General features: G+C 52.6%; 2 protein-coding genes and 1 long non-coding RNA gene across 3 annotated transcripts; 1 reads left to right on the forward strand and 2 right to left on the reverse strand.

The window, feature by feature from the left end:
* Positions 1–43: 43 nt before the first annotated feature.
* On the forward strand, positions 44–951 carry LOC103640917 (uncharacterized). The gene is made up of 2 exons (XR_559935.3): positions 44–456; positions 582–951. It is a non-coding gene; the product is annotated as an uncharacterized lncRNA (long non-coding RNA).
* A 705-nt stretch (positions 952–1656) lies between these two features.
* LOC103640923 (receptor protein-tyrosine kinase CEPR1) lies at positions 1657–5432 on the reverse strand. Its single transcript, XM_008664372.4, has 2 exons — positions 2564–5432; positions 1657–2468 (listed from the first exon to the last, which is right to left on the reverse strand). The coding sequence occupies exons 1-2, from the start codon at positions 5181–5183 to the stop codon at positions 2077–2079; spliced, it is 3012 nt and encodes a 1003-aa protein (XP_008662594.1). The 5' UTR covers positions 5184–5432; the 3' UTR covers positions 1657–2076.
* Positions 5433–12100: 6668 nt separating this feature from the next.
* Positions 12101–13691, reverse strand: LOC100281378 (uncharacterized). Its single transcript, NM_001154296.2, has 4 exons — positions 13321–13691; positions 13022–13198; positions 12633–12871; positions 12101–12544 (listed from the first exon to the last, which is right to left on the reverse strand). Exons 1-4 carry the CDS (start codon positions 13630–13632, stop codon positions 12283–12285), a joined length of 990 nt encoding a protein of 329 aa, NP_001147768.1. The 5' UTR covers positions 13633–13691; the 3' UTR covers positions 12101–12282.
* Between the last annotated feature and the right edge of the window lie 167 nt (positions 13692–13858).

Raw genomic sequence — 13858 nt, forward strand, 5'->3', positions numbered from 1 at the left:
TTACTTTTATCAAACAATTAGTATAAGTATCACAGCATACTGAATGAAACCTGCTGGATTTGCCAAGAACCTGCAACTTTGAAAGTGCTAAGGATATACCCATGTTCATTTCTGCTAAAAATTAGCTTCATATGCATCATTGAAACTTCATAAATCAGTTCATCATCTACAACCATTCAGCACACCCTTGCCAACATTCATGACACAGAAAGTTAGTGTAGAAATATATGGCAGGGCTAGACCATTTCAGTTATACTACCAGGTACAAATACACAATTATTTTCTCTTGTCACTAACATGTGTTAGTCACTAACATGTGTTACAGAACAGTAACCATTTATTTTACTTTACAATATTTTCTTATGCACAATATCTTTGACGCTACTGGATGGCTCGCATGCTCAATTTACAGGCATTAGAAATTTTTTAGTGCATTCCAATTCTATCAACCTACACGTAACCATTCTTTCCTTTTCTATTTGCATATATGTAGCAACCCACTTTTCTATTTGCATATATATGTAGTGTGTCTTCAGATATATTGAATTGTGGTAATATTATTATTATCCTTTTCGTTGCAGAGCATTCCATTATTCCAACCTTATTCCAGAGTAGTTCTGTGCACTTTAAAGCCTAACGTTTGTGGATCCAGAAAAGAAGCAAATTTTGTATGTATATATGTGTAGATCCAGGTGATCGCTATTGTTAGCTTTTGTTTACAATGGTTGCCACCCAAAAAAGTTGTAACTCGCTCATTTCTAGACTTGTGAATAATGTTGTTAGCACTATGTTTGCTTTTGCAGTGACACTACCTGACGCTTGTAATGTTGTTTGGTCGTGAACTGTTGCCGCGCTATGTAAAGATCTAGACATAACCACTTTGTTTGCATGCTTGTTGACTCCCATAACAACTTTAGATTAGTTTGCCATTTATTATATGTGTTCCTTTTTTATTTGCGTGCCAAATTGATGGGATGATTATTGTTTTGTTCAAGTAGTTGACAGCATCCGGTTGCAACTGCAGGGCGCGTGAAGCGCGCAAAATGATCTAGTAGATTTAATGGGCACACTGCCGCAATGGCCATACACAGTCAACACTAGGAGAAATTTAAAAGGGACAAATTCACAAACTTTTCTGTAGCCAACAGTTAGAGATGTCCAAACGGGCCGCCCGGGCCCGGTGAAGCCCGGCTCGTTTTGGGCCCGGCCCGCCAGGCACGATTAGAAAACCGGGCCGGACCGGCTAAGCACGCGGACTTAATTTCTTGTCCGAGCTCGGCCCGCAACGGGCCTAAACGGGCCGGGCCGGCCCGTTTAGCACGAAAAAAGCGGACCGAAAAGCGGGCTATGCGGGTCGAAAAACACGTTTTAGTGTAAAAAAAGCGGGCTTAACGGGCTTAGAGCTAAACAGGCCGTGCCGGGCTAGCCCACCGTGCCTAATTTCCTGTCCGAGCCCGGCCCGCTTATTCGTGTCGGGCCGGCCCGGGCCCGCATATAACCGGGCCGTGTCGGGCTCGGACCGAGCCCAAACAGCGGGCTTCGTGCCGGGCTCGCGGGCCTCGTGCTTATTGGACATCTATACCAACAGTCATAATAAAGAAAGGCTCCACCATGCTTCCATGTCATGGATCCAAATAAAGAGAAAGGGACACTTGAAAGCTGAATGCTTGCGCCAATATATTTGCTTCCATTCAAATATATATATATATATATATGATATACGTATAAATAAATATATATACTTGTCTTTCCCGTCCACTCAGTCATCGGAGCATCAGATTCTGCTTAAACACCAAGCAGTGTGGAGACAATAAAGCTGCCTAGCTAGCTATCCTTCCCCTTCCTATACATCTCTCTCTCTCTAGCTACTAGTGCAAGAGCTAGCGAACAATCTTTGCAACTTGCATGCTGGCTCTTTATCTTTATGTAACTCATCGCCTCATAATTAGTATATATAAATATTTATATATATAATCGGCTGCTTAGCACGTACACAGCTAATGATGTGTGTTAAGTCGAGATCGCACTTGTACTCCGTTCGTCGTCGTCGTCGTCGTTGCTTCAGTTCAATCAATTCTAAGGAGCAGGAGCATGATGATGATGATCTGCTACGAGTACTTTGGAGTCGTCCTTGGTCGTCCGGCCGGCGGGCGGCCCGGCCTCGGCGAGCATCTGCACGACGTCGGCCATGGTGGGGCGGAGTCCCGGCATGCTGCAGGTGCATCGCACGGCGACGCGCAGCGCCTGCAGCATCTCCTCCTTGTAGGGGCTCCACGCGAGACGCTTGTCCAGCGCGTCCGCCTCGGCTCCGGCGCCGGAGGCCACCTTGCCGGAGACCCAGTGCACGATGTCCCTCGTGTCCCCGAACTCCGGCTCGATGGGCTTCCTCCCCGTGGCCAGCTCCATGAGCACCACGCCGAAGCTGTACACGTCGCACTTGGTCGTCGCCTTGGACGAGTAGGCGTACTCTGCCATGCCATCCGTCTAAAATTTAAAAAGCGAAAGAGAGGGAAAAGAAATGGTTCATGCATGCATCATGCATGCATGTACTTCCCATTCCTACCTGGCGCCAGGTAGCCGTAGGTGCCGGCGATGGTGGTGGTGGAGGCGTCTCGGTCAGCGCCGCCACGCCCGCGCGCCTGGAGCACCTTGGCGATGCCGAAGTCGGCGACCTTGGGCTCGAAGTCGGCGTCGAGGAGGATGTTGGAGGACTTGATGTCGCGGTGGACGATGGGGAAGAGGAGGTCGTGGTGGAGGTAGGCGAGCCCCTGCGCCACGCCGAGCGCCACGCGGTGGCGCGTCGGCCAGTCCAGCAGCAGGTAGCAGCCGTGCAGCGCCTCCCATAGGTTGCCGTTCGGCATGTACTCGTACACCAGCAGGTTGCAGTCGGCGCCCGAGTAGCAGCAGTAGAGCTTCACGATGTTCTTGTGCCGGATGCTGCCCAGCGTCTCCACCTCCGTGCGGAGCTCGCGGTCGCCCAGCCATCCGCCGTCGCTGTCTCCGCTGTTGGTGGTGGTGCTGGTCACCGCCGCCCAGTCCACCTGCTTGCTGCTCGGCCCACGCAGCCGCCGCTTCGACGACACCCACAGCTTCTTCACCGCCACCAGCTCGCCGCCGCTGAGCTCGATCTTGTACACGGTCCCGGAGCCGCCGTGCCCCACGATGTTCTTGTCGATCAGCGCCTCCAGGATCTCGTGCTGGTCGAAGCTCAGCTTATGGAAGCTCGTCACGTCGTACGACTCGCTCGACGCCGGAGACGACGACGCCAGCCCCTTGTCCTGCCCCGCGTACCGCCGCGCCCGCAGCACCCACCGCCGCGCCAGCGCCAGCGTCGCCACGGCGCACGCCAGCGCGCACACGCCCACCACCCACACGTCTCCGGCCAGCCCGCGCCGCAGGCTCGGCCGCGGGCACAGCGGCAGCGCCGGGTCCGTCAGGTTCAGCCGGAACGCCACGCACAGCCCCGGGTTCCCCGCCACGCTCTCCAGCAGGCCCTCCTTGATGAGCTGCAGCGGCACAGGGCCCGACAGGTTGTTGCTGGAGAAGTCCAGCGAGTTTGGAAGCAGCTTGCACAGCGACTCCGGGATCTCGCCGGACAGCGCGTTGTCCGACAGGTTGAGCACGTTCAGCGTCCTGAGCCCCGCGAGCGTCTCCGGGATGGACCCGTTCAGCAGGTTCCCCTGCAGGGACAGCTGGTTGAGCCTCGACAGCAGGCCCACGGACTCCGGGATGGGCCCGGCGATGAGGTTGTTGCTCAGGTCGACCTTCACCAGCCCCCACGCGCCGGCGATCTCCGGCGGCAGCTCGCCGGACATCCGGTTGTTGGACGCGAACAGCGACGTCAGGTTCGCGGCGCCCGCTACCGTGGCCGCCACGGCGCCGGTGAAGTGGTTGTAGCTGAGGTCGAGGATGGAGGCGTGCGGGAGGCCGAAGATGCCCGGCGGCACGTCGCCCTCCAGGTGGTTGTTGCTCACCCGGAACCGGAGCAGCGGCGTGCACTCGGCGTACGCCGGCGGGATGGGCCCGGTCAGCAGGTTGCTGAGCACCAGGATGTACTGGAGGTGGCCGTTGGCGCAGGCGTACGGCGGCAGCGGCCCCGTCAGCTGGTTCTCCGACACCTCGATGACGTTGAGGTCCGAGTAGCGGCCGAGGTCGGCGGGGATCCCGCCGGTGAGCTGGTTGCGGTACAGGGAGAGGATGCGCAGCTGCGTGGAGTTGCCGAGCACGGCCGGGATGGGGCCCGTGAGGCGGTTGGTGTAGAGCTGGAGCACGCGCAAGCCGCGCAGCGCGCACAGCGACTCCGGGATGGGCCCCGTGAGGCGGTTCTCGGACAGGTCGATGTCAGTGAGCTGCGTGAGATTGGCGAGCTCGGCGGGGATGCCGCCCTCCAGCTCGTTGTAGTAGAGCTCCAGGAACCGCAGGTTCGTGAGGCGCGCCAGCGACTCCGGGATGCGGCCGGTGAGGAAGTTGCCGCTGAGCTCCAGGTCGGTGAGCGACGTCATGTTGCCGAACCACGCGGGGACGCCGCCGCGCATGGAGGTGGTGGAGAGGATGAGCACGCGGACGCGCCGCAGCGGCAGGAACAGCGACTCGGCCGGCCGCCACACGTCGAACCCGGGGTTCTCGTTGAGGTTCACCACCTCCAGGCTGGTGACGTTGGCGACGGACGTCGGGAACGCGCCGGTGAAGAGGTTGTTGGACAGGTCGAGCACCCGCAGCGCGCGCAGCGGGGACAGGTCGCGGGGCACGGCGCCAGACACGCCGGAGAAGCTGAGGTTGAGCACCTCCAGGGAGGTGCAGTTGAGCACGCCCAGCGGGAACCCGCCGCGGACGTCGTTGCACGCCATCCGGAGCTCCCGGAGCGCGGGGAGCGCCGCGCAGACGCCCGGCGGGAGCCGGCCGACGAGGCGCCACGACGTGACGTCGATGCCCGTGACGTTGCCCGACGGGTCGCAGGCGACGCCGCGGAAGCTGCAGTAGTCCGGCGCCGGCGACGTGAAGTCCCACCACCTCGACATGCCCGGCCCCGGGAACTCTTCCTTCATCTTGGCGAGGTAGGCAGCCTGCGTGTCCAGCTCCAGTGCCGCCGCGCGACCGCCATCATCGCCGGACGCGAAGGAGAGGACGATGGCGAAGAGAAGGAAGCAGGGCAAGGGTGGAGGTGAGCAAAGAGTGGACACCATAGCACCGTACCCACCCAACAGCTGACCCAAACTCAGAAGAGGAGGAAGAAGAAGAAGAAGAACTGTATTGTATGAGCAAGCCTTTTCTTTCTTGTGCCTGCAAAGCTAGCTTTGTTGTTGAAAGGAACCTTTGTTGCAAGCGCGAAACGGAATGGGGTGTTATGGAAAATGGTGAGGAGGAGCTATCAGGAAGGGAGAGAGAGTATATGAGTGGAGTGGGAATCTGTTGCCGAACTGGTGAATGGCGACGAAATAAAGGAGAGATGCATGGCTTTTGCCGTTGGGGATATATGCCCTCCTGCCCCCAGCTGCTGCTCAGTGCTCATTCAGTCATTTGCCAATCAAAACTAAACTGATTGGTACAGGTAACTTCAGCACAGTGCACTACACTAGAAGTAAACCATGCTTTTCTTTTCACATATACATGAAACAGTCAGTGGTCAATGAGAAGAGTACAAACACCATCATGCAAGTATATCGGTATCTACTATTGCATCCAGCAGCACAGTATTGATTCAATACATGGCCGGCCGTCAGTCAGTATTTGTTGTCTGCTGAAACCTGATATCACTAGTAGTCAGTATATGATCACTCACACTGTCACACAACGAGTCGGTCAGTCGTGAAGTCACAGCCCCTGCTGTGAATTGTGAACTGAAGACGCTAGCTAGTGAAGGCATAAAGGACAGTGCAGCAGAACTGCAGATCAGCTTGCAAGCAGAAGCAGCAGCAGCAGCAAACAGTGCAAGTGTGCAACTGCTAATCCTGCGATCTTCATGGGGAACAAGGACAAAGCCTGCCTCTAGTGGACGCCAATCCCAACCAATAATTGCTCACACTTTAGGAGGGTCAGCAGCAAGCTGAAACCTGAAAGCCTCTTCCCTCTCCTAAAAAGCAGCGAGTCAGAGCAGCAAATAATAATTAAAAAACACACACACACACACAGCGAGTGAGTGAGCGCTGCTCGATCAGCTGCAGATACTTCTTCAGTAGTGGCCTCAATGATGCCATGCTTTACCTGCCAGTAGCTTGTTCGCAATGTGTGTGTGCATACGCCAATCTGCATCTTTTTTCCCCTGTTCAGCCAGCTCGGTGCTTAGCAGTCTAGTACCTGAACCAGTACTTTAGTTTGCTGTATTATATTCTCTTAATTAATGGAGCAAAATGCCACGCCTGCTGATAATTGCTATGCAAACAGTGAGCTTGGGTTTGGCTGAAGACCCCGTCAGTCAACATTATTCAGTCCCGACCTGGGATAACTAAGAACTTTCAAATGGAATTTTAGGCAGCTCCCCATTACTAGCGCTAGCTAATGCAACCGTAGGCTAATGCAACCGTAGGCCTTTCTTTTAAAAAAAAAAAGAAGAAAGAAAGAAAGAAATGCCACGGGAGTGGAATGCACGCGTGTGCTCCGATGTTTTCCACTTCAATTTCCACCAGCGCCGTTTTGGATAGCACCGAATAAAAACCTCCATCCTTATTGTACTGACCAAAAAAAATGTCCTCGAAAGAACAGCATGAACATAGGAGAAGTCACAAATTTCAGTTTCTTTTTTATTTATGAGTTCCTCAATAAAAAAAAGGAATGAATATTTAAGAACAATACCCGCTCGCTCCGTTCCAAAATAAAATATATTTTACCTCTTTAGTCGATTCATACAATAATTAATATATTTGTTTATATATGTGTGTTTATATTTATCGTCATCCATTCGATTATTGATATAGAAATCGAGAGTTAAAAACGACTAATATTTTAGAACGTATAGAATATAATTTCAGTGGAGGTGGTGGTGGGTCCCCGTGGAGGAATCCATGGCGGATAACGAGCTGTGGCGGGAGAGGTGGTGGTGATGCATAGATGCTCACTCAAAAGGGGTCGTGCACTTGCCATTATAAATAAAAATAAAATGCAACTCACCCAGCTGGTGGCATGAGAAAGGAGACCGTTGCAAGTCCAACCAATCTTTTTTTGCACATGCATGCAGTCACGCATCATCATGTGTTTTTCGGCTCTCCAGTATTGGCCAACAGCGTTGTTAGCCAACCGTTGTAAGAAAGAGTGCGTAATAACGCACGGTTCGCCACATATGCAAGGAAATAGGGCTGATCGGGCCCGATAACTCGATTGGTCTGTCTCCGATTTTCCCATCTATCTGAGAATTTTCTCACGTTTACATTTTAGGCTACACACGAGTCCTTGTAGCCTGATAAAAAAGAGCAGGGTTGATTATCCTCAGGCAGTTTATATTGTTGTAATGCAGTTTTTAGGGTTTAAAATTTCAAACATGGCTTGATTCATATGCGCAACCACGGACGTAGGGCCCAATATCGCTCAGTATTGTTTGAGCAATACCATAGCCTAGCACAAGAAAGGATCAACAATAAAAAAATTCTAATGTCCGTCTGTTCACTTGTGTGCTCCCGTACTCCCCCTCTACCGAGCTCCACCGCCAAGCGAGTCGCTGACGCATTGTCACCGGTCACGGCCATCGTGTCGCTGGCGCAGCGCTGGAGAACGGCCACCCAAGCTCTGCGTCGGGCCGCCATAACTTTATGGCCTATTTTGCGTCCGCTCTAGCCGTCGGACACACGTACGCACTCCCCCTCTAGGCTCCGGCCCACTATCGAGCCACCGACGCTCCTGTCCTATCGAGCTCCGGCCAAGGCTGCTGGTCGAGCTCTACCCCGCGTGGTCGCGCTTTCTCCTACGTCGAGGCTGAGCTTGTCCCGACTCCTGTTGCTTCCGGTCAGCCACATAGGTCGTGCTCCACCAACGCCAAGGCCTAGGCACCTAGCTCCGCTAGCCTTGGCCGTGTTCCACCATATGTGCCTCCGCACTGTAGTCTATCTGCGCCTACGCCAAGCTCTACAACTCTGATGCTCCGCACGATTAATCAAACATAGGGAAAGAAAGTAATTTTTCCACATTTATCACTTATTTTGTAGATATGAATTGCTTTAAACTGTACTGTAAATTTTCTTTTGTCGTCGCGTTAGCAACACCTCAATTTTGGTGCGTCCTCCGCCACTGTGCACAACAAGAGGTGTTGAGAACCGAAGATATTAGCGTTAATCCGACTGCGACTGTGGCTTCTATAGTATTTGTCTCTATGGATTGCAGCTGCAACATTCCGAACAAAGTTGCTGGGGCTCGTTTGGTTAGGCTGACTCCAGCGAATTAACCAAAATTTACCCATATGCACTGTTTTCGCACGGTAGATTGTACTATTCGTATAGTGGAATTTGAATATAGGTATGAGGATGGTTAAACCGTAAACTGCTGGAGATAGTCCTAGAAGGGGGAATGTGGGTGATTAAGAGGCAGTGGCGTAGCTAGGATTTTTTCATGAGGTATGCCATAAAAACTTCAAGTTTACCTAAAAAATCTTTTAAATAACTAAACATCATGAATCAAAATTGCAGAGAAAAACTTAGGGTTTGCTACAAATTCACCATCTCTTCCTGTAAGCTCAGGGCTGAGGTCTAAGAGGGACCGGAGGAGAGCCGGACAGCAGCGCTCACTAGCGACGATGGTGGGGGCGTGTCACGCACCTACCACCTTGTTGTTGCTTTTATTTTTGTGATGATCTTCCATCAGGTGGCGGCTTGACTGCTGGTCTCCCACTCTCATATACTCGTATGGACTATTGGTGTCGTATTGTCTTTTCTAGACTCGTGGTCCAGTAGGCTGGCTAAGGGTATGCCATGGCCCACCAGGACCACCCACCAGCTACGCCTCTGTTAAGAGGGAAATTAGTGTGTGCACACGTGCATGTGAACATGGGCATGACATTAATTATGCATTGGAAGAGTTAGGTAATACTCACTTTTACCTTCACTATGAAAATAAAAAAAGGAGGACCGCCGGTTAAAAGATATGAATAATCTTTAGTAAAAGAGGAAATGATTACAGGCCATTAACAATTCCTAAGGTGAAAACACTGTCATATGGCATTAAGCTTTGTAGTGGGCGGGGGAATGAATACTCCTTTTGAAACAAGAGTGCTAAGGGCGCGCATGCATGCTCGCCACAAAGCTACGTCGATATTTCAATCACTAGCCAGTCAACAACAACAACTCGGCAAATGTTGCGTTGCAGATGTAACAGACATGCATTGAATCTCTTCTTTTATTTAGGATAAAAAACTATGTATGTATATACGTAGGTATGCTGGAGGAGGAGGAGGAGAGGTTTTGATATTTGGAATATGCCTTTTCCAGATTTGACACCTCTATCACAATGACACGTAGAGTCCGTGTGAGTCATTGACACGTGGACTAGGATGTCAAATTTTTAAACTGCATGTGAATGGGGTCCTAAATCTTGGAATTTCTCATGCTGGAGTAGTGCCTACCTTGCTTTTGAAACTCTAGGCCCGGTTTTGTTTTGGTGCAAATTTAGGTGCAAAAGGCCCAAAAGAAGCAATGGATCCAAGACGACCCCAAACGATCCATGCTAGGACTAAATTGTGAACCAAGTTGGGTCACGTTTGGATTAAATTGTGAACCACCTATTCTGCTTGTCACGGCCCCACTATAGATGGCCAAATAAACCGTATCTGACGGGCTGACTCGAAGCACAACCCATTTAATAGTGCTGGGCCAGGTCCGGTGCTTCGGCCCGGCCCGGCACGATTATATTTTTTAAATTTAAAAAAAACATAGTATATATATATATATTTTATATTTGCTATTTACAACAAATGTACTAGAGTTCTACTTAGTTAGCCTCCTTCATGTAGTGTTTTTAGCCTTATAGAGGGAGGTCGTGGGTTCGAAACCTCACTCTCGCACGTTTTCTTTTTTGCTATTTTTCCAATTTAATGGAGGGAGGTCGTGGGTTCGAAACCTCACTCCCGCACGGTTTTTGCTATTTTCCTCGATTTAATGGGACAACATGGACATGTTAACGGGCCGACCCGACACGGCTACCAGGCCGGCGTGCCGTGCCTAGGCCGTGGCTACGGCAGGCGGGCCAGTCGGGCACAACCTGATTAGCCGTCGGACCTAACGGGCCCGTACCGGGCCGGGCCGGGCCAATCGCCCGTTTGGGCAACTATACGGCCCACGAAGCAGGGATTGTTTCAGGCTAGTGCTTCCAATCCAACCCCCACAAGAGGCTAGTGCTTCCAATCCAACCCCCACAAAATTTTTTGCATACTGACATAGAATTGTCCAATTGACTAGACAAGGTCTGCTTTGCTTCAGCTGCGCACGTTTTTTTTTTTTTGCTATTTTTATTGATTTAATGGAGGGAGGTCGTGGGTTCGAAACCTCACTCCTGCACGGTTTTTTGCTATTTTTCCTGATTTAATGGGACAACATGGACATGTTAACGGCCAGCCCAGCACGACTACCAGGCCGGCGTGCCCGTGCCTGGGCCGCGGCTGCCACACGCGGGTCGGTCGGGTACGACCTGATTTGCCATCGGGTCTAACGGGCCCGTGCCGGGCCGGGCCAGGCTGCCCGTTTGGCCAACTATACGGCCCACGAAGCACGGATTGTTTCAGGCTAGTGCTTCCAATCTAACCCACAAGATCTTTTGTATACTCGTTTTTTTGCTATTTTTTCTGATTTAATGGAGGGAGGTCGTGGGTTCGAAACCTCACTCTCGCACGATTTTTTTTGCTATTTTTCCTAATTTAATGAGACATCATGAACATATTAACGGGTCAGCTCGACACGGCTACCAGCCGGCGTGCTGTGCCTGGGCCACGACTGCAGCACGCGGGTCGGTCGGGCATGGCCTGATTAGCCGTCGGGCCTGACTCGTGCACGAATCAGGGATTGTTTCATGCCAGTGCTTCTAATCCAACCCCACAAGATCTTTTGCATACTGACACACAGAATTGTCCAATTGACTAGACAAGGCCTGCTTTGCTTCAGCTGTCACTGGATCTCGCCGTCGTACTCGTACATACTGCCTCTTGCACGATCGGATTCTCCGGCTGCAAATCCAGGACCAGGACGACAGCTGCTATTAATTCATCTTCCCGATCGACCATCCCTTCAACTTCATCCCAAAGCCACCCCCAAGTACAGTACATACAGCTGAGGTGACAAGTTCAGATTCAGAAAGAACCCCCGTCGTGTACGCAAATTGCATCGACTCAGAAGCTATCTGATGTCGTCCTTCAGTATATTTATAAAATCAAACATCTGTCCACTGAATCCAGAGAAAAGCTGCTAGCTTCAGGCGCCGCAATGGCAAGCGGGCTACGCAGCGGCGAGGCCAAGCCTCGGCGGTTTGATCTCACCATGTCAAGGAGGACGAGGCGGCCAGCGGCAGCAACCGTGGAGCGACTGGGATTCCTCCAGCCGGTGGTGCGGCCGGAGGAGCGACGGAGTCCAGATGGCCGCCCGTTCTGCTTGCCGGGTCATCCGCAGCCCGAGGATGCTCACCAAGAGCACGAGGCGTCAGAACCCTCGACGGAGGAAGAGTGTCAGGACCGTCGTTTCTCGCTGCAGGAGCTGATCGAGGACGAGGCCGTCGACGGCGCCGCCACCGGAGGCACCACGGAAGGGAACACTCCTGCTGCTGGTGTTCGTGAATTTGCACAACTACAAGGAGCTGCAGCAGGCGAGGCAACGCGGCGGGCTGGACAGGTGCCGGCGGGACGGAGGGTGATCGGAATGGTGCGCCGCTACGTGAAGGTCCGGTCCATCAAGCCCAAGCGTGCGTCGCCGTCGGCGGAGAAGTGCGCTTCACCTGTATGCTGACGAGGCTGAACTGTTCCCGTTCGCCTTTTTATGGACTGTGTAAATGAATTGGCTCATCTTGTGCAGTTTTTTTTTTCTCTGTGCGTTTTCCCCGGTTGTGTAAAAGAAAACTTTTGTGCGCTGCAGATGATGTGTTCTGCACTTCTGCTTAGTTGTTCGTTGGCTGGCATGTAAACAATGTTGAGACTTGCGAGTATATGACAGAAGTTTATTCGTTCATAAATAGTTTTACATGCAAGCTCTTTATTTTTTTAATGCAAGCCAACAGACGGCTATCGATCTGAGCTCTCACTTTATTCAATCATAAACCCTCGGATCATTCGGAGGCCATCTTCCTCTCAGGAGTCCGGGACTGGCTGCAAACAATAAATAACAATCACGCTGATCCTCCCTCGCTGGGAAACTTGCCAAGGAAGGAGAGTATTTCCGAATTCACTGTCCCGGCCTCTTCCTGCTGGACGAAATGGTGCCCCTCGATGATCGAAATCTCAAGGTCTGGAACGTTCTCCTTCAGAGCGCCACTCTTGACGTACTTCTCGGTTCCGAAGGACTGCAGGCCGACGTCGTTCTTGCTGAGTATGAATTTCGCAGGCACTGTGATTTTCGATCCACTCCAAGGTGCAGTCAGTCTCCAGTTTCTGCAAATTAAGGCCACATTACACAGTAACAGAGGGGTATCGGTATCTGTATCAGTGCGAGAGGGAGGGCAGACGGTGTGGAAATTACGTTTCAAGCATGCGGTAGTAGTTGAGGGGTCCTGTGAAGCCAGTCTTCTCGAACTTCTCGGCGTACCGTCCCAGTTCTTCGTCTGTCATCCAGGGAATCGGCGAAGAAGGTGCCTGGAGAAAGTCTATGATCTCCACTCCAGGAGGAGCAATCATCTCGTCGATTTTCAAGGCGTAGAACTTCTTTAGGACCGTCGCAACATCGTAGCGAGCAAATGCCCTCTCGGCTCTTCCTGGCTCCTGCAAGCACAGATCACCATTACAAGCGTGTACTGCTTTAGCATGCACTAGCTAGTTGCATTGCATACTGATTTCCATGATGTAGAGAAGATTCAAAAGCCAAAAGAACTAAATAATTGGGCCAGCCAGCGAAAGGAAAGAGATCTCCACCTGGAACTGATTGATGTAGAATCCATCGCCGAGCTTGGCAAATGAGTCCGTCATCGGGCGAGGGCCGCGGGGGAAGTAGGGGATCCCCAGGACAACAGCGGCGCGCACCCGGTCCGGCCGGAACAGGCAGAGGTGCCACGCCACCATCGCGCCCCAGTCGTGCCCAACCACGAACACCTACAGGTCCGCCATCCATCCATGGCAGATTGCCAGATTACGGCGCGCGCAGCGGTTGGGTCACTCACGATCGTGACGTGGAGTGCTAAACAAGAGCGCGGCCGGGGGAAAAAAGGCGGCACCTTTGTGAGTTGGAGGTGGTCAAGGAGCGCGACCAAGTCGCCGACGAGGTGGAGGATGGAGTAGGCGGCGGGGTCGGTGGGCACAGACGAGTCGCCGTAGCCACGGAGGTCGGGAGCCAGCGCGCGGAAGCCGCGGGCGGCGAGCGCGGCCATCTGGTGGCGCCACGAGAGCCAGAGCTCCGGGAAGCCGTGGATGAGGAGGACCGCCGGCGCGTCGGCGGCGCCGCGCTCGGCGACGTGGAGGGAAATGCCGTTGACGTCCGCGGTCCAGTGCCGCACCTGGCCCTCGGCGGCGGCGGCTTCGGCATCCATGCTTTTCGCTGCTCTGCTCGCTTGACGCGCTACCTGCTGCTCAATGGCTGTTCTCACTTCCAGAAATACAAATCATCTCAACCATAAATACTAATCATCTCAACCACCTGGCTCGTTCTGGATCACATGTTCCATAGTGCACGCGTCGATTGCACCTTCTGCCTACAAGACTGCAAGGCTGCAATGACTAGCAGAAGCAACACAAGCACGCAAGCTTTGAGCACCA

The sequence above is a fragment of the Zea mays genome, chromosome 1, assembly GCF_902167145.1.
Source record: "Zea mays cultivar B73 chromosome 1, Zm-B73-REFERENCE-NAM-5.0, whole genome shotgun sequence".
Lineage (NCBI taxonomy): Eukaryota > Viridiplantae > Streptophyta > Magnoliopsida > Poales > Poaceae > Zea > Zea mays.